This window comes from Morone saxatilis, unplaced genomic scaffold, assembly GCF_004916995.1.
Source record: "Morone saxatilis isolate NCDOM2014 unplaced genomic scaffold, NCSU_SB_2.0 Contig10, whole genome shotgun sequence".
Lineage (NCBI taxonomy): Eukaryota > Metazoa > Chordata > Actinopteri > Moronidae > Morone > Morone saxatilis.
Window position 1 is genome coordinate 16,350,601 of NW_023339652.1, and position 24,998 is coordinate 16,375,598.

The 24,998-nt window shown below is 40.4% G+C and overlaps 1 protein-coding gene across 5 annotated transcripts in view; it reads left to right on the forward strand.

The window, feature by feature from the left end:
• Window positions 1-24,998, forward strand: part of osbpl8 (oxysterol binding protein-like 8) — an 82,381-nt gene that overhangs the window by 37,891 nt on the left and 19,492 nt on the right. For 3 of the 5 annotated variants that reach the window (XM_035678677.1, XM_035678685.1, XM_035678694.1), the window contains 2 exons: window positions 4,937-4,973; window positions 7,584-7,754. In XM_035678677.1, coding sequence (XP_035534570.1) covers window positions 4,937-4,973; window positions 7,584-7,754 — 208 coding nt within the window. The remainder of the gene's footprint in view (window positions 1-4,936; window positions 4,974-7,583; window positions 7,755-24,998) is intronic. The other 2 variants (XM_035678703.1, XM_035678712.1) reach the window with 1 other exon arrangement.

A 24,998-nucleotide genomic window follows, 5' to 3' on the forward strand; every position in this document is an offset into this window, starting at 1 on the left:
TTTTTATTTACGTTTTACACAACGTCCACTCCCAACTTCATTGGAATTGGGGTTGTAGTCGAAATAAACCCTTAATTCGCTGCAGTTAGATGTGAAAGTATTCGGGCTCGCCTCTCATTCATTCTTCTGCTCAGTGTGTGTAAAATGACAAATATTGACCAAAAAACACAACTGGCAGTCGACCAACCCTACCCAGTAGCAAGCAGTTAGCAGCCTTGTTAACTAGCATTTTTCCCCTCCTCGTTAAAACTCTACAAAACTCTAAAACCGTACAAAGAAAATAGATAGAGGCTCTGGGGGCTTTTCCTACAGACTAGGCCTATGTTCCTGTCTTGCTCGGATGTTAATGGTTAGCTCATCGGCTACAGTTATTTACTAACTAGCCCTGTGAGCAGTCCTTATGTCACCAATTATTTTCAAGGTGGCATACAGAAGAAAAGCCAGAACAAAATGGCTATAAAAAATGATTAGTATAGGTTAAAAAAACAAAAAAACAAATCTCTTAAATGGCCCACAAAATCAGAAATGGACCATTATTCACCTCTCTGCCTTTGCTTCATATCTCCGGCTCAGACAGAACTTGAAATATTACAGTTTTACTTCAGAGCTCCTCCATTGTCCTTGTCATCTCATCCACACAGCAGGCTGTTAGCTTCGGTCTGAAAGCCAGATAAAAGGCAGACAAAAATCCCCCAAACTCAGACAGCAAAATGTCACCTTGTCTTAAAATATAGCTTTCTTTGTTTTTCCCCCTGAAGGAGAACTGTAGAACCACACTACACCTTGAGATGATGGCAGTGGTCTGTTTTTACTTTACCTTGTTAATCCAGGGAAGGTTGTCTGACATGCATTGCAATGATACACACTTTGACTCATTCTCACCTCTAAGTTGCTCAAACCAAATGCTGTGACACTTTGTTCTGAGGGAGAGAGGCGATGCAATAATTGCAAGCCTATGTGAATGCAGTAGTGAAGGTCGAACTATGGGCCTTAAATGATATGTCTATTATGTTTTGTCCTTCATGGTAGAACAGACTACTGTGGGACCTAAATGTGTGAGCAGTCATTGTGAGCCCATTTGCTTTGACTCATGTCCTCTGACTTCGCCCTAATCAAACACAGCAGGCCAAGGGTTGCTCGCCATCCTGTATTGCAGCAATACCTGCCATGTCCAGCCTTGTTTTTTTGTATTTTCATTTGTTGACCTGACCATCATACATTCATATCTGTGATCATGTTTGCTAACATCCTGTTGCCATTGATTGCTCAACTCTTCCTGTTCATCAAAGATCTACTGTTTGGTTTCGAAAACTGACTCATGCTACCCACAGGCCCTAAAACTGTAGGTCTGAAAAAACAATGTGGTTGTATTAGTCAGCCCATAAAGGTAGATGTAGATTGATTTTGTTAAAACCAACAACACGATTCTCAGCTGTCATCTTTCCCAGTGTCTGTAATCAGACCTGCTGTGTGTGTGTGTGTGTGTTACTTTAGCAGTCACAGCTCAGAAAGAGCCGATATTTAATGTAAAGTGAGTGAATACAATGTGGCTATAATACATTTTCTTCAATGAAAAATAACTGTTTAGTCACACCAAGGAGGATTTGTTTTACAGTTGCACTCAGTTCTTCATTCAGCTCACAGCTTTGACTGCTCCTGCTATACCAGAGTTAGTGCCAAGACAATACAGTACATTTGTAAAATTGCATTGGAGTCGGGACTGAATTGGACTCTTCATCATGGTAAGCTTTGGTTTCGTATACGGTCGGACTAAACAATCAGGACATAGCTTGTTTAAAAGACACATGGCAAGTTTCCATGATGTATGCTTAAAGTACAGTAAGTTTAGAGAACACTGAATCATCAACTCAGGTCAAGAGACTAAATTGGTCTGAACTAAAAATTCAAATTTTAGTCAACTTAATAAAATGTTTGTATTTGCTAGGGATGAACCAATCAAGTTTATTTTTGGCCCCTGATCCCGTTCTAAGTCCTTTAATATAGAGTCTGCAGATATTGAGTTAGATCCTAAATATATTTACCTAAATGTTGATTAAATATGTATTTTTCACTCTTTACCTGGAAAGGTGTGACTCCTGAAATTTACGTGATCTATTAAATGTTAATTCTCTTTTCTCCCTCATTAATTTGTAGTAATTGCTACAGTATATTTGCTCCTGTGTTCACTGAGATCACACCTGTAACCACCTTTACATTCTCTCAGTTGGTTACTGTCTTTGTGAAATGACCAGTTGGGGTGGGTGGGAGTGGATTTATATCAAAGAACACGACCTGCCATTGTGAGAACATTTACATTGTACAATGCCTCCTGGTTGAAAATCAATAAAAAGATTTTTGAAAAGAAACTGTACTTATTTAGGTGTACTGTAGGTTTTATAAAGCATAAAGTATACGGTTTCCTGGACATGCCTGCAAGTGCTGAATGAGTCAAACCAGAAAGGACCCCTTTTATTGGTCTACCCCTCCACTCCCACAGTCGAGTCACCCACCAGCCTCTACAGCTTGATTGTCAATTTATAGTCAAGAAAGCTTTTCAAATGCTAATATAGGCCTGCCACATGTAGTGATCCAACTGTGCCTCTCATTACCCTGTACCAATAAAACTCTTCTCAGACTGCCTGTCACAATTTATATTTTTTATCAGTGACACTTTGAGATTATTCATAGCCCTTCACTTTGTCTCTCTGTCAGCTTCCTCCCGACCCCCACGCACTCATCTGCATTAATCAACTCTAATCATCAGGTGAGGCTTTTACGAAGAGCATCCACGGCGGGTTCACGCATCACTCTGTCAGTCGACAATGGCGACAGTTGCCACGAGTTTGTCAAACGGAGAATATAAACGAGACAAGACGTCTTGTTTTGGGATCAGACCATCTAGGAATCCCTCTAGTCTTCCTCTTCCAGTCACAAACCCCTCTAACCTCCAGGCCCCTGTCAGTGGAGGTCAGTGTTTTGCAACCCAAAGGGAGTGGTCGAAGTCTAACTGTGCTTTCCCACAGTGAGAAAATGAACGGAGCCAGGATTAAATTAGAAAACTTGATGCCTCTCCACAAAGCCTTGTTAATCAACCTCTAACGCTCAGTGACAGTTTCCTAATCCGTTCGCCTTATTATTGTAAGCAGCTCTTCATGTTGTCTATCCTCTCAGACGGTGGCTCTAAGGTTTCTAACCAATCAGAATGTAGCGATTTGATTTCCCCTTCCTGATTAAACGAGCAATATCCAATCGGCAGCATTGTTTTCCTTGTCTTTCTCCTTTCTGAGCCGCCTGTGGTTGTGTTTTCGTCTGACTGGAGATTTGGGCAATCCGACGTTGTTCCAGGTATGGCCGTGACGTCCGTTGGCCGTGCAATCCGCGGCAGCCGTACGGATTGCGACCATGTGTTAGTCAGGATCTTGTTAAGTGAGCAGTTCCAGTTCATGAGAGTCAAATGTCTTCCTGAGGACAGAGAGAGTAGGTAAACTCTGCCTAACAGTTGACATTTTGTGTGTCTGAGAGATGATTGTGAATGTGACTGAACCAAACCAGTGTGGTTACTGCTTAGCTGCTGCTTGTGTATTGCTTGCAGATTTGTTGCCTGATTGGATTCTTCTTTGGCCAGCTGTCAAGTGCTTCTGCCCTCTGCTGTGCACAGGAGCAGGTGGAGGGAATTGTGTGTGGGGCCGGAGGTCAACATCTGGCCAATGAGAGCTCCTGTTGCTGCTGGGTTGGACTGTAAAATACTGTGTCTCTGTCATGATGAATTGGCATAGCAATGTGTAAGGACATTGGTGGTTCCCAGTTGATTTATCCTACAACTTTGGTGATGCCCTGACTTGCCTAGTGTCACCATGAAGTTGACATTTGTGTTTTTGAATTAAATGTCTCAGCAACTGTTGAATGGATTGTAATTAAATGTTGTGCACACATTCATGCCTGCCTGAGGATGAATTAACCCTTCCTAATTCCCGCCCCTTTTTGCTCTGTGCTCCAATAATAGTTGAGCAAGCCTCAGTCCGAACCTCGGTCAAAACCTCGGTCAACTTCCTCCTTTCCTGTACTTAGATATGCTACGTGCTATGTTGAAAAGACAACCACATTTTGAAGGTGGTCAAAAGATAGAAGATATGTGATCGCTTTATTTCATAGCCACGTAACTAATGACATTTAATTCCCGTCAGCCTCAACGGTATGAAATTTTGTGTTTAATTAGCAAGTTGCCATGCTAACACACAAAACTAAAATGTCAATGAGGGTAAATATTAAACCTGCCACTGTAAATATATGCATATTAGAGGTCTATATTTTAATCTGGTGATACAGTTTCCATCTCATAATGAGAGACAGTAAAAGGATAACAGTAAAGATATTTCAGTGTTGCTTCAGTTGTTATGGATGGATGCAACAGGAATTTTTGTGTCAGTCCAAAATATAAGCATTTGGTCTTGTATACTAGTTCAAATGTGTGTGTGTGAGCGTATGTGTGTAGTGTGGTAATGTCAGTTCATTCAACCCCCCATCTTATCCCCACCATTGCCCCCAGTTATGTGTTAAGTTGTGTCCTCCATTAACATTTTAGTTAAACTAATGTCTGTTTTTTTTTCTTGTTTTTTTTCTGTCTCTTGTCTCCTCTTTTTTTTTATTTTGTTCGTTGTCGTCCTGTGTGGCTGCGGCTTCTCCTGCTGCTGCTGCTGCTGTTGCCGACGCTGCCCACTATCGCCCATCCTGCTGCACGCAAACCAACCACTGCCAACATCTGGTCAACAACACATGATGGACGCCCCTCTTCCCTTCCCCTCCTTTAATCTTTATCCAAACTCTCTGACACACTTTTTTCAAATCCCTCTCACCCTCTGTCCCTCTGTGTTCCCCAACTTTTTTTCCTCCCTCTTGCACTTTTCTTTTTCTGTCTCCACCCTTTTTCCCCTGCTAGCACCATGCAGAGTTGAGAGAGCACCATGCCACCTCCGGTAAGCCAGTGACCTTTTAGAGGAAGGGTTAAGGGCATGGTATTTAGGGGTAGATGGACCATAAGGGTGTGTGTGTGTTTTAAGTAGGGCAAAAAGCTTAATAGTAATGCACCCATTTTCTCAGACAAATGTTCCTTTAAATGTTTATTTTTCCATGGTATTGTGTACTTAAACTGCTCTCAGGCTCCTAATAGTTATTTGAATTGCTCTGCCAGCCCCTTCATTTATCCAGCAAAAGTCCACCCTCATTAATAAACCATTAACTGCAGTTTGTCATGGAGCAGAATTTGCATAAAGTCTCTTTGACGTTCATTTTTCTTGTGGCTTTCCATGAACTCCTTAGGGGATAGTAGTTAATACATTCTCTTAAATGTTTTTACTATCTGGTTTCTGACTGCTATTCTGGAGATTGAAACCTGTATGTGTCAGTTAGCAGTGTTTATTTTGGAGGCGTGTCACCACGTACAGTATATGTGACTAGATGTGTTTTTATGTCTCTGTGGCTCTTAAGCAACTGCTGTTCTCTTTGCTACCGTCACCTTTGTGGTGTCTGATGGGAAAGCGTGTCAGCATGTGTATGTGGAGTACCCATACCCACGAGAGCACACATACATGTACAGAGCTTCATTTACAGTACACATCCGCAGGAGTTCAACACCGCTGTCTGATAGGGTAGACAGGTGATGACATCACTAGATTATGATCTGGATTATATAGTATCTTTGTGACCATATGTGTATGTGTATTGTGTGTCCTGTAATTTGATGATGCAACCCAGTGGAGGGTTTAGAGCAGGGATGCCCAGACTTTGTTGAAGGGCCAAAACTGAAACGTGATGGTGTATTGTATTGTTAGGATGCAAAATGTTCCCCTTAATTGACTGACTTCCTGTGCAAATTGTCACTCTAAACACCATGCTCGGATTAAGTCAAAATTAGGGATCCTTTTAAAGAGCATTTTTACCTCACAAAAAAGCACAGCATAAACAGTTGTTTATATTAGAATTTGTTTGAATGAATTATTTCTTTCTCTGGGTTTTTAATTTCCCCTAGGGGATTAATAAAGTATATCTTCTTCTTCAAATGGTAGCTGTTTTAAGAGCAGGGCTGCCGATGGCTGGTATTTTGACAAAGACCAGACATGTATAATTCTATTCTATTCTATTCTATAGAAATACATCAATAATAGGCATACAGCAGGTTATAGTACAGCACTGGTGATTATACATGTATAGTTTTGTTAGAAAAGAAAGAAGACAAACTATGTCAGGCTGACCTTTTACATATTTATTGTCACAATAACAAGTTAACTGCCACGATAAACCAACTGGAAAGGACAGGCCGTCAACCAGAGTCAATTGTACCAACTGAGCATAACACATTGGAGTGTGTGAAAACTAATTAGCAAGTGAGCATGAATTGGTTAGCCAAAAGTAAGCTTCTGCCACTCCACACTCCCAAACCCACTGAAAAAAATAGACCAAGCCTAAACATCATAAAGTCCGGGATCATAACATCTCGTTTGAAAACATTATTGTTCTAAAATCAGATGTATGTATGAATAATAATAATAGAATACATCCACTTCAATATGATTTTAAATAAGAACATTGGAACATACTGTAACAGGTTGTGTCGATGAGTCCTTGAGACAAAAAAGGATGGGAACCATAGATCTGCTAGATATCTTGTCTTGAAGGCAGTTCAATACCAGTGCATTTATTTTTTGAAAAAGATTTAAGTAGTTTTCCATGGGCAGGTTTGAGGAAGAGGCTCCAGTTAATGAGAATGAAAAGAATGTGTAGCACTGACGAGTGCATTTGAAGCCCAACAGATCAGTGGAGTCACTGTAACGATAGAAACAATGACAGAAATGTTCAGGGTAACCTTCAGAATGTGAGGAATGTGGGGAGGCAGTTGTTGCCAACTAATCACCCTAAGAGACTCCAAATTCATACCGGCTATCTAATTTGCTCCCCAATCAAAAGAAATCATAAAATAAATAAAAAACCCAATAGATTAAAGTGATATTTTGGCTAGAGCAGACTGGTACTGTATTAGACCCACACAATATCTAATTTCATGTTTTATGTTCTAAACGTGTCTCAACTTGATAAACTCACTTCAGTGTCAAAAATAGTTCCTAAATCTCCTCTCAACTCAGGTTTTCATACTCCAGTTATTATCAAACTGGGATTAAATTAGGAACAACCCAATAACAAAATCAGTGTCCCGTTCAAGAAAGATAAAACTCATGTTTTAATTTCATATATTTATTTTGGTCCTCTGCCAACCCCAGAGTGCTCCCATTGGCTGGGAATAACATGCTTGATTAGCAGCAGGTAAACAAGGTGGAGTGATAAGGGACAAGGGCACTTATTAAGGTTATCAGCACTCATGCAAGCCTCTTTTTCCAATCATGAGACCTGGATGAAAACAAATATTATATAAGTTATCAAAATGTGTTATGAAACTGAAGGCTGCACCTAGCAGATGTTCCACAAGAGGGCTGTCTGTAGATGATTTCTGATCTGAAGTAAGATGGCAACATGTCTCTCATCATGTCCTTCCTTTTCATCTCTCACCTTCCTCTTCCTCTGTCTCCCTGTAGCTGCCGTAGTGTGCGGTGATGACACCATCCTTCTGACCCCAGGCAGGATGAGCCAGCGCCAGGTGAAGGAGCGGGACAAGGAGAGGGAGAAGGAGGCAGGCCTCCAAACCCCCAGCAGGGAGCACGTCGCCACCCCCTCTTCCCTCAGCCCGGGGATCAGCTACAGCCACGGTAACATACAGACTTCTTTTGCACTTCACAGTTTATTGCAAGTGGCACATTTTTGACTTAAACTTGTATTATAGTTCAGTTTGGTGTGTACAGTATTACACTGAGCTCCATGGATTATCTGTAGATGAACATACACTCAAAGCTTTACACTCTTACACACTTTTTTTTTTTTCTAGACAGGGCATGTACTATGTTATGATGGCGTATAATAAATAAATTACCTCGTAAACTCTGCATTTTATGACACACGCTCATAACCCATTCAGGTTCAGGAAGATGAAAGCTACATATTTAAAAGTATTGCAGAAACATTTGATGTAAATTAACAAATTTACTTCAGCTTCAAAGAAAATCAGCCCTGTAGTTCTAATTTCCCTGTTTTGTACGTATATTTTACCATATTTTAGTAATAAGTCTCTCTGTCTCCCTGCCCATTTGCCTTGTTAATTTTCGGTTGTTCACTGTTTATGCAAACTCACTACTTCCTTCCTTCCTTGTTTACCTGTACGGTAAATTGAGCGTAATGTACATTGCCACAGCATTTTTTTACCTGCAGTACATACTATACATATCATAGTCATACCGTACTCAACACTGGCTTTTCTAACTCATAATGTTAATAGGTTCTGCCTGTCCTCCTGTGTTAAGCCTGTGTAAATGAATTCCTGCAGATGCTTCACATTAAACTGAAACCATGTTTTAACTGAAATAAGAAATAACACATTCATCCTCTTACAAATAAAAGGTTGAACTGTCTAGCTCAGTTCAGCAGGGTCAGCTGTTCTGTTGCTACAGTCTTACTTGGTCTGGGATGAGCAGTAGCTGATGGAGACTATTGTTAGCAAGCTGGTTATAGGGTCACTTAGTTGGGTATGACTCTTGTTGTGCTACTTTTATAGCTACATTTTAACATTTTAACACAACTTTCATACAATGATTGCCACGAGTTGCCACTGTTTAGAAAAAGTTGAAAACAGAAAATAATGTTATATATACAATGAGTAATTCAGAGAGTAATCCTGCTCTCATCTTGCAATTTCTTACATGACAGATTTGCCTGGGATTACATTTCTTGGTGATCTTTTTTTTTTTATGAATCCCCTCACATTTTCTGGTCATACTAGTTCTACGTGATGAGGCAGAACTCCAGTTCCTCTGCAGCCTTTGATAAAACACTGAATATTAATTGGTTTTTTGAATGGTCAGAGCGGCTGTCTCATAACAGAAAGGTCACAGTCCGGATGAGTGTAGGGTGCAGCAACAGCAGCCACGCATGTCGGCGAGCATGTGCAAGCCACCAAAACTCCCACCTGCTCACTGAATGTGAGACGCTTCAGATAAGAACAATAGCTACATGCCTAAAATGTAAACACACTTAACCAAAGAGCCAGACACACATTTACAGTCATACTTAATCACTGTATGCAGACAGACCTACCATATTCTGTACCTCTTATTATCTTGCTTCCTTTCTCGTTCTTTTCTTTGGTTCATGTTGTTCTCGATTAAAGATAACACTCGAAAGCCTACTGGTGACATTGGACATTTTTAGCCCCAGGACAGATGTCTGTTTTTTGTTTAGCCTTTACCTTTCCCAGACAGTCCTGGTGGAGAAACAATGACTCATACCTACTTGATGAGTGGTTCTCACTCAGCCTGGCTGTGCACCGATGCACAGCCAAAAGCCTGCAGGTTGATCAGGTCTATATCGTGTCTTTTTGTGCTGCTTTTGTGATTCTGTGATATTAAATGTCTTACATTATATGGAGTAAGTCACTTTGTGTTGGGAAGTGAAAATTAGCCAGCTGATTCTCACACTCTTGATGTTCTATAAAAGCGTGTTACTCTCAGCCTTTTAGCTCTGTCATTACAAGGGGTCATCGGGTCTGGCTGTATGGTTGGAGATCATCTCATTTTGTTTAATTGACTCATTGTGGTCTAATGATACTGCTGGAGCTCTCCAGACCGCAGATTAGAAACAAATCAAACAAAGGCTATAACTATGGAGAAATACGCTCAAGGGTAGATTTGGCTGGGATCTTACATCAGCCCTCATACTGCTTGTTCCTTGTTCTTATGTTACAGTGCCCTCTTGTGGTTTTGTTTAATGACAGCACTGCAAGAATACAGATAATAGAAAGCACAGATTGCTGTCATGGGTAGGCCAAGAAGCTTCTTTTGCACGATCTATAGTAGCTTCAAACCTCACCTCTAGTTTTAGCAAGTAGATTAGACTAAATGAGTCGGGCCAGTCGGGTTGCAGATCCCACCAGTGTCATAGTCTGCGAGTATGAACAGGTCACATGTGAAAGATGGATGTGAAGCTGTGAGTGCATGTCTTTGCTGCTGGATTTGATTACTTCAGAGCTTGCTGAACTTTGGACACATTTGGGTCACTCTTGTATTCTGTGATTTATCATCACAACAAGTTGAGTCAGTTTGCATGAATACATTTGAGGTAATGGCTGTGTTTTTTCTAATTTTAAGAGGGCTGTAAGCACACTTTCTACCACAAGAGGGAGTAAGCGTAACATAGAAATGGATACAATTATTACACACAATAAATAAAAGCTTGTTCTGCTCAACAGTTACCCAGGCTTCCAGGCATATAGTGTATCAGACTTCTAAATATGTATATGTAGTAATTTATATATGTTTATCAAGAAACTACACAGATTTAGTAGTCGAATAATGCCTTTGTCTGTACTGTTTTGTCCAGTTGAATCATGTGAGTGTAATGACATGAAAAAAATCTTTACTGCTTGGCAAATAATTTCCTGAGAGTATGTTCTGTATGCTTGTAAGTTTGCAGCAGCAAACCCATCTGTCCAGCAACATCACCTTCTAACCACAACTGCATCTGCGAAGCAAGAGTCAGTAAAACAGCATGCATTTTCTGACCCTGGACTCCCTGCAGGCCAAAATGGGTATCCATGGCAACTGATTTTTTCTTGAGCTAGCCCTTGGTCTTGCTTGGATCCAGTAATGTTTGTCTGCAGTAACACATGAGCGAGATGTTTAATGTAGGGTTCATTTGTATGTTTCACAGACTCCAGAGTCACAAGGTGACATAGTTATTTCTGAATTGAGAAAAAGATTGTAGGAGTTCTGTGAAAATTCACAGGTTAGGTGTGAAGAGTGATCATGAAGCTTTTCCTAGTTATTTTCCATAGCTCATTTTAGTAACTTGGTGATGCTTAGTAACATAAGCATGATTCCACTGGAACATACATTTGATTGTACCCCAGGAGTGAAGAGCCTTCCCTCTGACTGACCAATTTGCTATATTTATACACAAGTGCTCACTCTCTGAAACCCTTGTTTACATGGGGTCTGATTAATAATCAAATCCTCCTTGTATCCTCTCCAAACAAGGCCCTGACATCATCATTGTCAGGTTTTTGCATAGAACTCAATTGTGAATACTGGGGCGTGTTGGGTTGTAATGCAACAGGCTGGAAAGCAACATATATCAAAGAACTTTATTAATCAGATTGTAATAGAGGGTAGCTAAACTGTTGTTTATAGTTTATTCAGACTTCTTTCATAATGTTGTTTGGATCATTTAGTATAATCTGAGTTTTGTTGCATCATCTAATACGCACAGACAAACTCTGGTGTCTGTGGTCTGGCTGCCAAGTGAGCCTTCTTTTCTTTATGACTCACTGAGAACAAAAATAAACCCAGCAGGTTGTTTGACAAGGCTTCTTCAATCGGCTTTGAAGCCGCTCTCGCTTTAACCGCCTTTCACTGACTTGCTGTCCTCTTTCCAGGTAAACAGAAAATCTGCTTGTACTGGAGAGTGAGAGAGGGGTTGGGAATGAGAGTGATGCAGGGGGAGAGGAAGATGTAATGAAGATAGGAGAGAAGAGGAGAGAATATATAAATTGAAGGGAAGTGAGTTGAACGGAGGAAAGAGTTTGAAAGCAAGGAAGTGCTAGAGCGAGAGAGCAGGTGGGGTCAGCATGGATTTAAGCCTCAGGGATTATGCTCCGTCAGACGGGGTTAACAACATGGAGGGGGCTGGTTTTATCTGCGCCCTCAGCCACTGCCAATCCAGAGTTCCTTCTTCCGCCCACGCTCTCATCCAATGAACGGCTGTGCCCCGGGAGGCCTGAGCGCTAAGAGGGACGAGGCTTGACAGTGAAGATATGTACCGTAGATAGCGAAGAGTCTGTGGAAGAGGACAGGACCAAGATGATGGAGAATATCTCGGCCTCTGGGGCCGAGTTCTTCTCGGATGGCAGAAGGCTTGCCCGGACCGACAGAACCTGGATCTAAAGCGGGAGGGATTTTAGCATGATTTGGACAATTAGAGTCCTGTCAACACTTGACCTTGGGATACTTCAGTTTTAGCCTGAAGGAACGCAAGGTACAGTATGAAATAGTACCAGCTGACAAGGTAGTGCTTCAGCTAGTGCTTCAGCTAGAGCTTTGTTGTCTTAGTTGTACGTCTTCACATGAAACCCCCCACCCTCTTGTGATGATGACTGATCTGTGCTGTCTCGTGGCTGTCAGTATTGTGTCGTATGGGTGCGTTGTCTAAGTAAGGGGCCTCTCATGAGGATAGAATGAAGATCACATCAACATAAAATGGCTTTTTTCTAAGCAAATTATCATGTGGACAGAAAGAAGACCCTTGATTCTGTTCCTAGTGAGACAAGGAGAAGAATAGAGCAGAAGATGCCTGTAGGCCAGTGTTCAAAGGGCCTCTTTGTCGCAAAGCTAATCCCAGGCTTACAGGGTCTCCTTGCAGCCTTTATGTAAGACGAGAAGTATCTGTCTGCATGTGACCTACTGTCTGCAGTGTATGTATCACTTGCACTGCATGGCATCAGATGTATTTCAGCTTGTGGGTTATTGGGTCATAGTTCGTCTGCAGTTTAGTCATATGTTTTTCATGTGACTTTTTAGGCAGTTTCTTTGAGCTTCACTTTTCTGTTAAAAATATTCTATTCACTATACATTTATTATGACTACACAGCAAGATTATTGTCTTCTGATGGTCCGACCTTTGTTTTCCCATCAGTGTTATTATGACAGAAAGGTTTCTTGCTGATATCAGCTGCAAATAACAATACAGATTATCAGCTCAGAAAGCTTCAACAGTCACACTGTATCTGATGGTGTCTTTTTTTAAGAGACTTCACATTTGGTTTGCGGAAACTTGCTGTATTTTATTTAAGTAATAGCAAGTCTAATAGATAAATAAGACTGAGAGTCTGCAGCAGTGCTAGCAGGTCTGTGAGACTGTACTTAAGCATGCAATGCTTTGAGCTAAATGCCAACATCAGCATGCTAACATGCTTACAATCACAATGCTAACATTTTTTCATTTAAATATTTAGTCTATAGAATAAGACCAGGAGTCTACACCATGGCAACATCCTCATCCTGCTAATATCCTGATGTTTACAATACCATGTATAATGTTTGCTATGTTCACCATCTTAGTTGAGCTTGGTAACATGCTAACCTAATGATAGCGCTATAAGAAAAGTCAGAGTCACAAAAGTCAAGACATTTCCCTCAAAAAGGAGGATTGCCGAATTTCATGGCAATCCATCAATTAGTCGAGATATTTCATATTCAGGCCAAAGTGGTGACACTGCCACGTCTAGAGCTGCTAGCATGGCTAATAAAACGTGGCACAATACTTTGTCTAAAATCAGGTAATCCTTTCAATTCAAAATCTAGCAGTAACTTTGGGAATCAACGCCTGTGTCGGGTTACTGTTCCACAGGGCTTCTATATCCTAGATCCTCACTCACCCCTGTACTGGCCCGTTTGGCATGGCAGCACTCCCTATACCTGACACCATCTCACCTGATACACATGAGACATAAAGTACTGGAGCAGGCAAGACGTGGTGCACGAGTAACTCCATCCGGCCGGTCAAGCCAAAGAGCTGATAACCAAACAATGTCACATTTGTACGCTTCATGGTTCTGCGTGTCCCTGTAACAGGAATGCTTCTTAGAGAAGAGTGGAAAAAAACAATAAAATGTGTCATCTGAGTGGATATAAGGTTTTATTTGTGCCTTTTTTAAACAAAATCAAAAATAATAGTTAGCAGGAATGCAGAAGGCTAAAGCTGTGCTCGGAGGAAGGCTAAATGCAGGAATGAATGACAGATTGAAAGTGGACAGAATGTTTTCAGTAGTTTAAAGCCATGCTTGACTATGGATTAGCTCCATTTGTTCAGTCAGTGAATGTGGTTGGGTTAGGATTTGCCAGAATCAGTACTCAATAACAAGAGTCAATCCTAACTTTACTGGAAATAACTTGAAAAATGACCTAGATGATGACTATACTTAGCAAATGTTTCTCAAATGCCTCCCAAATGCCACCCAACCAGCAGATATGGACTTTTCCTCTGCAAGCAGGTTAATTAGGTCTGGGATCTGAATTAAACATCCAGAACATCCTAATTACCTGTGTTAATTAAAGCACATTTAAGAACTGCAGATTTATCAGTTTTAAGATTCATCAGTTGGCTCAGGGACAGTTGTTTTGGACAGGATTGCACTGTTTACCTCTCCAAGCTATCGTGGATGAAATGTCTCCATGTACAATTGATAGCAAGGTTTTGGTTTCAAAGATAAGGCCCAATGCCAAGCCTATTCAACTCTGCAGAGATACAGTAACCACTGGTGTCCTTGCAGAATCCTTTTTCAAGGCACATTATCTTGTCACTTGGTATGAACCATCCTGATGATGACCTTAATTATCTTTCACGGCTTTCGGCGCTGCAACTTAAGTTTTCCTTTTTTAAAATAAGAAACTACATAACATGGCTACATACAGCATGAAAATTAACTCAATTTTTAAAGGGGGTCTGAAAAATTAAACAGGAAATACAGCTGGATTTGCAACCTTGAGATAACATCTCAAGTAAACAGTGTCACCGATGTGACTGCCAGCAAAGCAATTTACAGACTCTGTAAAAGCTGAATATGTATAATGTATCAGGTAATTGCTATTCTTCGTTTACATGTGGGGAATATAGCAGGATCAACTGAGCACTGGTGTGATAAAGTGCTTCCTTCTGTTCTCAATAGAGCTCATGTTTTGTGGTTGCATGTGCTTGTGTGTGTGTGTGTGTGTGTGTGCGCGCAGTCCCTTGCAAAGCTGTCGCAGTTTACAAGCTGTATTACCTGAGTGATGAAGAGAATAGTGTGATCAGAAAGAGGGAGTACATGCCCATACAGTGTCTTAAAGGGACATTTCATCGCTATTAATGTGGATTTTCATCAACATCTTGTTGTCTATGTAGGCCTTTAGCAAGAACTGATGGACAAATCACTGCTCCTTTGTACAGTGCTTAAACCAGAGGGTTACATGTACTGTACCAGCATACACTACATATTGCATGTGAGTTTCACCGTGGTAAACCCACACCACACCAGCCTGGGAAATGCCTGTGTTTACCAGACTGTAAGCTTGTCCTCCTACACAAAGCAAACCTTGCTGCAGTGTTCGATAGGGTTGGGTTCTCATACAGTTCTATTCTGGGTCTGGTTCTACTTTGGTAATAACTTGTAAGTGTCAAATCTTTTTTCTTATTAGCAAAATACAAAACATTCAGGTAGCTGTTGATAAACCATCTAACCAAAAGCTCCATTTATTATCAAGAATGACTTAAAAAGCCATTAACCTGAAAGGCAAATATAATGTAAAACCTGTAAAAATGTTAGGGTAGTAGCGGTTTTTGGGCTCAGATTGAGTTTGTTTGAGGTGCTCTTTGGATAGGGATACATGTAGACATAAAAATCACAAGAAACCTCCAAGGCACTCTGTTTTAAACAATTAAAATGTCTTCATTTTCATGGCATGGTCATTGACGCATTGCAGCATCAAACTGTTTGACTCCCTGTCGAAGGCTTGATGCAGAAATACTTCTAGTTTGTTTAAGGGTCTAACATGACCATGCCATGACAATGTATGATAATATATGGAGTATACAAATCTGAAGAAATGAGGTAAGGGATTCTGATTTGATAAGAAGATGTAATACTGTAGTCAGAGTCAATAAGATCATGTCAGTGACCCTCAGAACTGGCAGCATTAGGCAGAACAAACAAACATTCAATGGTGAAATTCTCTATAGGTTAGTGACGGGATGTGGTGGAAAGAATATCATTTGGCAGCTAGTATTTGTATTTACAGTCCATCCAACAGCCACACTAGCTGCTATCTGACTGGGTTAGCAACTAGCTTGAGGGCAAAAATATCAATAGCAGAGCTTACTCCTCTGCTTGTTGCATTTTCTCTCCTCTGTTGTCTGTGGCGTATACAAACTGTTTTGTCCAAAATGTGGTTTTCATTTTCTTTAGCTGTTGTTAGAGGGAAAAAAAGGCCACCTATCTTAACCAAATCCTTTTGTTTCTTCAGTCATTCACTGTTGTCACAAGAGTGAATTGTGGAACTAAATTGGCCTGGAGCAATATTTAGAAAATATTAACAAGTATCGTAGACGTCATAGACATGGCACCCCAATGACTAATCCATTGAAATATAGTTGAAAAGTGGTGAAGTGTCCCTTTGAATCTAAAATCATTGAGCAGAAGAGAAAGAAGAGATGTGGAACATAAGGGCTGTTTTCCAGCTAAGATGCAGCTCTCCTACCCATCCGGAGGAGAGGGAGTAGGAGGGGCTCAGCTTATTCGTTATTAAGTACTTACAGGCTGCTGCTTTCATACACACTCACAGAGCAGAGAGCCAGAGTGTGTGTGAGTGAGGAAGGGAGCAGTCGGCTGAAGGAAGCGTAGAGGAAAGCAGCATACTGCACTGGTTCAATGCCTAGTATCTGAGCCACTCTGTTTGTGTGTGTGTGTGTGTGTGTGTGTGTGTGGTTGTGTGTTTACTGGTCGGTTTATTCGCTTGGCTCACTAGCTGCGTGGGACGGATCGGACTGTCTCCCGACCCCCCTCGACCTTCTACCCTTGAGTTTACCTTACCACTCCCCCACCCCTCCATCCATCCCTTCCTCCCACACACCGAGGGAGCTCCCGCCGTCCCCATGATGAAGGAGGAAGGCCTCCTGAGTCGTCGCCGTTTCTCAACGTGCGGCGGGACAGCATCGCTTCGACCTCCACACCCGGACGGACGCAAACTCATCCGCAATGCCTCCTTCGGGGGCTATAATGAGCTGTCACCCATCTCGCTGCCAGGTGGGTGTATGATGGTGTGGAGATTTTGTAGACTCCATACTGGGAAGTGTTGTTGGCCCATTAGTAAACCCTGTAGTTTTACCTTGTGATTGACTAGCATCTCTGTAGTAGTGGATGTAAAAAGTGAGCAGCCCTCAGTTTCTCATTTAAAGTGTTTGGACTAATGGGTTGTGAGGAAGTCAGATAGTTCTCTACTGTGGCTACTAGGTTTTGTTCTGACGCACTGTAGACTGGCAGTAGCTTGCATTACGTTACTCTTTTGAGAATATGAACAGAGTTCTCTCTCGTGAATGTCAGCTTGTTTGGACTCTGATTTGTGTCTGCTCAGTGTTGGCTTTCAGAGAATGGATTCAGAACTGGGTTCAGATCAGGTTGGCTGGTATGACTAACATATTTCAATACTCATAGATTTCTGCAACAAAAAGCACATTGTTCATGTTAGCAGAGACAAAGGAACGTAAAACATTCATTTGAATGCATGACCATGTTATATTCTGTATTCAAAATAACAATTTATTACTGATTTATTACACAAATTGGAGTAACTGCATAAATTGTCCTAACTTTTTATGTAAGGAATTATAAATGCAGCTATTGCATGAGTTTCTTCGTTTTAGACATATTTGTGGAAACAGCGTCTAAGTTTCAAGCCTCTGTGTCGCAGTTTCACACTTCTAGGGTGAGCTACTGAAGGGAGCCCTTCATTATCAATTATTCTATGAATGCAGATGACGTGTTGCCATGATTTAAGACTTCTATTCCACTACTCCAACATTTGGGTGCTCTTACGTTTTATTTTTCACTTGGAAAGTGTAAGCTAGAAAGCTAGGCTAACTTCTGCATTAAAAGTGAAATCTAATTAGCCCAGCTTGTTAACATTAGCACTGATTCACACTTTTCGTTCATGTTTAACACCTGCTGAATCATCGGCAGGTGCAGTTACACATTCTAGAAAGGCATCACAACACAGAGAAATATATGGGGTACAAAAATCAAAGATGGAAGAACTAAGCAACGGCTAACACGCCCCACAGGTGATAGATAGATATTATTATATCTATCTATAGACTATTTTGTGTGTCCACCCACAAAAATATTGCTCTAACAAAACGTACTGATATTGTTACTTGGAACCACAAAATGAATGCCCCCTGGAGGACATAGATGTAGGGGGGAGTATAACGGCAGATGAATTAATAAAACATAAAATGTCAGAACAAACAGTGCATATATGTACTTTTTTGTTAAACTAAATTTAAATTTCCCTCCAACTTTAAGCCAAAAGCAAGTCGTAATTTGTTAAAAGTTATAGTAATGTAAATAATAACAGGATATTTAACAGCAGTATCAGTTAAGTTTAATGTATTGAGTCAGGCAACAGACTGTTGATAGATTACTATCTGTAATAAAAAGTAGATATGTCATTGCAAGAGTTTTGCTTGGTCATTCAGTAACTGTGAGATATTTGTTTGTGATTTCAAGGACTCTCTCTCCTCACAATTGGAGAACAACATATAACCATTTAGGGGTTGTTCAGTGCAAACTGATGAATGAAGACAGCTCAGGCCTCAGCTCAGCCGGCTTGTTTTTACTCAGGTTCCAGTGATACCTCTATGAGAGTGAAGTGATAATCCTCGCTTTTAGAAGTACACCAAATCCCGTAGAACATTTAGGATTTAATCAGTTCAGTGTTCATTCCTAAAATCCCTACCTCTGTGATCTTTCCTTTGTTTGTCCTGCTGAAAAGGACACAAACCTGGAGGCAGACAGTTGGCAGCCCCGGAAGCTTTGAGAGAACGGATGTTCTCTCTTCCACCTTTGCAGATGACTGTTTTTAACCTTTATTAATTCGGGAAAGCCTGACTGTGCACAACCACTTCCACACTTTAATGGAGTAATTCAGACTTATGCAACCTAGTACAACCTCAGTCCTCTGCTGTTTGCCATTGAGCAGCTCAGTCAGATAAGGCCCTTGCTCGAGGGCATCTTCGTTGCAGTTGTTGAGGGGAGATTATTCGTCATTGTCATTTTTCTCCTCAGACCTTTCCGTGTCTGGGGATTCAGGCTGGGGACCTTTTGGCCACAAGTCCACTTCTTTCCCCTCATAAACTAGCACCTCCTCCAGCAATCCAAATAATTTGAGCTGCAAGACACTGTGTGAGTCATGTTGTTTTTCTCATAGTCAGTTCCCAGCCTCGGCTCCATTCATCCTTATTTTAGATGCTCTACTAACAGGCACCAGCTTTTAGAGAGACTGCAGGAGACAGCTGGAGCAGGCGGGTTGCACTTACTCACTTTGGGTGATTTTTTTTTACTTTCTATTACTTTTTACATCTGTCTCCCTGTTTTTATATCCACATCGGCTCCACAGTAGAGTCTGCTGACATGATTGTGCCTACTGTTGCATAGCTTTACCATATTCAGGATTTGTACTCTTTGAGGCTGTGTCGCATAGAAAACAGCCTCACATGGAGTTTTTGTTTGTCTACTGGCAATTTGTGTGGTGTCAAAAGCTCCACTTTGCAATTATGCTTGCCAGTCAACTAATGGTCTCAAGACATTTAATTTTCTATTGTGATTAGGGCTGGCTATCTTTTACATATTTTCATTATTAGTGCAGATATATGGAGCCCCCCTGGAGTCAGTTGAGAAATAACAGACCCCAAGGGAGTTCCATACAGACACAATGACTTCAATTAACTTCTGTACTTCTAGAGCTAAAACACTTAGTCAACAGAAAATGGCATCTAGCGGTGAAGTTGCAGATTTCCACAATTTGAATACAGCTCAGCATTCCAAGCATAAAGGAGAAACTACAGTGGCCATGAAACTCACAAAAAAGGTGAAAGGCCCTATCTCGAGCAAGTTTTTGCTCGTCTATTCTTGGCTACTGTAGAAACAAGACAGTTCAACATGGCGGCCTCTGTAGAAGAGGACCCACTCCCTCTAGGTTTTCAAGACTGGAGTCTTGGACTGGAATCTAAATTTGAAGATGGAGGTCTTAGGAGCAGTACTACGGGCCACTTGTAAGCAATCCAGGAAAGTCTTGCTAAGGCAGGTGAAATGGGAATTGCAATATTCCACATGAAATAAACTGACCCATGACAGAACCTTGAGGATCACCACAAGACAGAGTGCCAGTTGATGAGGCATGGTTATGAACAGTAACTGAAAAAAACTCCTGTCCAAAAGGTAAGAGGAGAACTGCTCCAGGGCTGATCCAGAGATACGCACTGCATGAGCCTCTCAACCAAGACACACAGGTCTACAGTTGTCAGGACAGTTTTGTTCAGACAATTGTAAGCTGCTTAGCAACCACTTTTTCTAATACCTTACCTATAAAAGGTAACTTGGAAATAGGCCTTTAGTTGCGGGGCAAAGAAGGGTCGAGATTAGTTTTTTGAGAAGTGGTTGAACAACAGCTTGTTTGAAATAAGCTGGGATCTGACCATATTAAGAGTTAAGAGTTATTGACAAAGACATCACCGGCTTCACAACTAAACTGATTACTTTTTGGCATTTCATAGACAAGTAATCGATTATTCAGACAAAAGTTTAATAAATGTGGATGTTTTTGTTTTTTTCTGGTATAATTGTCTTAAAATTATGCTTCTAAATATCAAAAGATGTGACACAAGGTCATTGCCTGAAGTCTTTACCAAAGGCCAAGGAACAGGCCAGCCTCTGACAGTGCACATGAGCAAGGCCCCAGTGGACTATAAATAGAACACCATCACAAAACAGCAGCCATGGTAATGCAACCTGCCTAATGCCCCACTCTCATCCAGACTCATCCTGTTTGAAATATCACCCCTTCCAAGAGATATTGTGCCTTTTGTCTCATCAAGCTGCCGGTGTGCAGACAGAATAAGAGTACACCCCTTTTTAATTTAGATGGCACCACTTTATCTAAAGTGTTGTTGTATTTGTCTGTGCAATACTCTTGACAGGCTGCATAAGAAACAGGTTTGAAGGCCAGGAACGAGGCCTGGAGATTAAAATGATGAAGGGTATGGACAGGCTTCGGCTCAGCTGTGTTGTTTGAAACTCTTTTTGATACGCCTATGAATTACTGTGATAACCCACAAATTTACTTAATCCCAAAGTAATATAATATTTTATCTTTCATTTGTCTACTATTATTACCTGACCATTTCAGTGGATGCACCCTTTCATGTTGACCGGGTACTTCCTGCTGTGTTGTGTACGGTTGCTTCCTCTGTAGCCAGGGATTGACTGCAAGAAAAATTCATTTGGAGGTTGAAAACAGGGCCTTTATAAAGCTAATAAGAGAGTGGAAAAAGCTGAACCCTTGTGGTCGATAATGAGATGGAATCACGGCTCATCTTGAGGTCAGCATGACTTGGCATACTGCATGCTGGAACATTCAGTGGAGTCTCCAGCCATAAAGATAATGCAAGATAAGATAGGTTTTTGATTACCAAGAGGAAGTGATGAACTACATTAGCAAAGAACAAAAGTGTGCTTTACTTTGAAAAAGAAGGACCTAAAGGGATAATAAAAATAAAATTATATGTTTTAATTTGTTTTAGCTTTCTTTTAAAGGGAAATTTCACCAATTTTACACATGGAGATCACTTTACTGAGGACATCTCGTCCTCTTGCCCTTTGATATTGACCATTTCTTTTCAAATCCGTCTCTCCCAAGTCCCCCAACTTTATGGAAGTAAATTACTAGAAACACTAGTGCAAGTTGTGTCTTATTCGGTAGATGTTTGAAATATTGAGTGACAGTAGCAAGAGCACAGCACTGAGATTTTGGGTAAATTCACCAATATTGTGTTTTCATTAAGTATTAAGGCTCTCTCAGGGAAACCTTGATACCATGCTGACCTGCATCCCAACTATCCAAGCTGCCCTGCAAGGGTTACAGTCACATATTTGACAATTGAAGATAGTTGTCCTTCATTCTGGAGCCATTCACAGTTGGGGGAAACAACATTGCCTTTAACTTGCTGTGTTAGTGCAGTGTTCTCTTATCCTCATTCAGTCTGAGCAGCTGATTGAATTGTGTTGAATTGAATTATGTCAGTCAAGACAGCTCAAGAACTAACAGCTAATGAAGGAAGGTGTTAATGTGCCAATGCCTACACATCAAATATCTGTACTCGGATTATACACACTACATACTGTGTTACATTGATTCAGAGTTTGATATAGGCAAACAATTGGATAGACATTTAAAATTAAAATCGATATCAGTGAAATTTTCCCTTTTTCTCTGGTGGACCAGCCATCTTTTTAGTTCATTATTTTTGAGGCAAAATAGTAAAGTCACTGTTGCCATGGCAAGTTTTCGTCAGTTTCACTCAGGCAATTTGCTCCCTAAAATTTATGTATTCTGAAGAGTAACTGGGCTGACAGCTTTTCCCTCCATTTGTTGTTCTCTGACTGTTGCCATGGTAGCATTCACATTTCCTTTACAAAATACAGCACCATCATTAAAGAGTTCCAAATGGCTTTTGAATCATGGTTTAAAGGAGAATATAAGAATAATGTTCTATACAGCTTCATTCTTTCAATCAGTCTTGTTTTTCACTAATGTGGGTTTTAAATAAACTTAACTTAAATGAACATGGCTCAATCCCTGGTGTGGCAAGAATCTAAGACACCAGCAGCCACCTCCATCACAGGGACTGCCTTGGAGCTTTCCAAAAAGAGATAATGAACTGGTTTTAGAGTGTGGCTTGAAAATAAGCTCCTTTTGGTGGGAGCGGCAGCTTCTGTGTTGCATTAATCATGATTGGGATGAGATGAGGTGATTTCAGGGCTGAGGTGCTAAATGTCTAAAGTGCCACAATGCAAATCATGTTTCTAAAGAGACGTTTTCAGGTGAAATTGAATGTAAATTGACATGGAGGGTTATTTTATTTTGATATTTGTGTTTTCCCCATCAGAGGTACTGGCTCAAATAAATCAGATATTCTTAAAATATGTGGTTTGTATAGAAATGAGTTGTTTTCATTTCTTATTTCCCCCCCTTACTTTCACCTCTGTTATTGTGCCTGTAGTCTAAAGCATATTTCAATGCTGTAAACTGTATTCATTTTGTGAGGCAGAACATTAATGTGGAAAGACATTCAATGCAGCAGCGCACAGCTCTTCCTCTCTCTGTCTCTTCACTGTTTCAGTCTCTTTACTCTATTTCTCTTTCTCTCTCCTATCTATGTTTGATGCAGAGTGAGATCACTGCAGCTCTTGTTTTTAAAAGCAAATGCTTTAGTCAGGCTGCAATGGGGTGTGAGTCTTCTACAATTTCAGCTATACACACACACACACACCGACACACAAATACGGTCCCTCATTTTCATTCAGGTAGATTTAGCCAATTTGCACACTGAATGTTGTGAAAAGATGTACTTTAAATCTGTGCATTGAGACAAAACTGGGTACACATTCAGTCTGAAAAAAGAGCTCAAATTAAAAGAGACTCCTAAATTACTTATTTTGCATTGATCCCGTAAAATCTAATAGTGGATGTTCACTGAGCAATCTTGCATAGGCTTGTTTTCTGTTGAAATTCTCATTGAGCTTCAATCCTTTGCTCTTTTTATTTGAGCTATGTGTTATTTATATTTTTCATTTCAGAGCCATACAAGTAGTTTGCTGTGAGGGGTCTGGAATAGACTGGGTTTTTTTTCCTGCCAAACTTTGTGAAATTGGCTGCACTAGAATTATGTGTTCTGCAGTGCAACAGTAACAACTCTGGTTACATTTTGGACCACCTCACATTAACAAGACAACTCACTTACAATGTCTAATTGTGGTTAGGAGTGTCAGGTAAATGTCAAAAATGTGAAACGCTACATAAATAATTGAATTTCTAGGTTACTTAAGTTACAAGCAGTTGGCATTCATTAACGCCTGTTGCCAAAAAGAGATGTCTACCACTACCAGTCCTCAAAATAAACCAGATGGGGATAGCAACATCCAAGAAGTCTCTGTCTGGACTTTGCCCTTACCCAGCTCCAGTGGCATCTGTTAGCAGTGTCACTATTATCTTGGTGACAGGTTAACAAAACAAACAACAAAATCACTTTAGTCACTTTATCGGAAATGGTGTGAAAAAAAATCCATTATTTGAGAAAAAGAAGGTCTTGCTACCTTCAATCATAGCATGCTCATTCTATGTGAAATTCACACCACTCAAACCCTTTCTACCTTAAATCTCCTGCTACTTTTACAGAATAAGTGCCTCTCTGCTTTGCCATTGTCCTTAGCAGAAGAAACACTTATCAAAATTGTCTGTAGCCCTCATTACAAAGCCCATTTAAACCCAGCCATTGTCCTTAACATTTTGCATAATCCAAACAAAATTACCAAAAAGCTTCATGTGGGTTTATTACACATAAAATGTACTTAATATTCTGGTGGATTATTTTAGAAGCTAATGTTTTCTAGTAATGAAAGAAAGGTTTAGTCGGAGAGTGTCCTTCCAAAAATGGGCACCCACTGATAAAAGTGATACCTGAAATAACTAAACTGCAAATCATTTCAAATAATAATCCTTAAACATTTTTATAGCTGTGGCCATGTTGGTACACAGTATTTCCTTCCTTATTTTAAACATACCGATAAATGAAATTGTTTTCTACCCAAAATGAAGTATGCTTTTTCAGCTGTATTATTTCATTTTGAATTCTCTCACGTAGCCACATTTATTGAACAAGCTGCCTCAAGCGATATGTCTAGCTCCTCACACTATAAATAAGAAAATAATTGTGTTTGCAAGAGCCGTATTTTGGCTGTATTCGTGGATTGGACAAGTGGCCCCTTAAAGTGTCTAAAATTGATCTGGGTCATGTCATCATAGTGGACTCCACTAATTTAGTCAAAATGTTTGATTGCAAAGTAGAGAGCTAACAAGCATGCAAATTAGTGAGTTCATTTATTTAATTATCATTCTTTAACTTCAGATCTTATTCTGTTTTTAGGTCGAATGTTTCTTTGTCTCACTTGAATGATCTGTTGGCTAGATGTTTGCATGTAACACAAACTTCTCTAAAGTGTCATGTAGACTCGCCGTTGCTGACCTGTCGCGCGACAACGT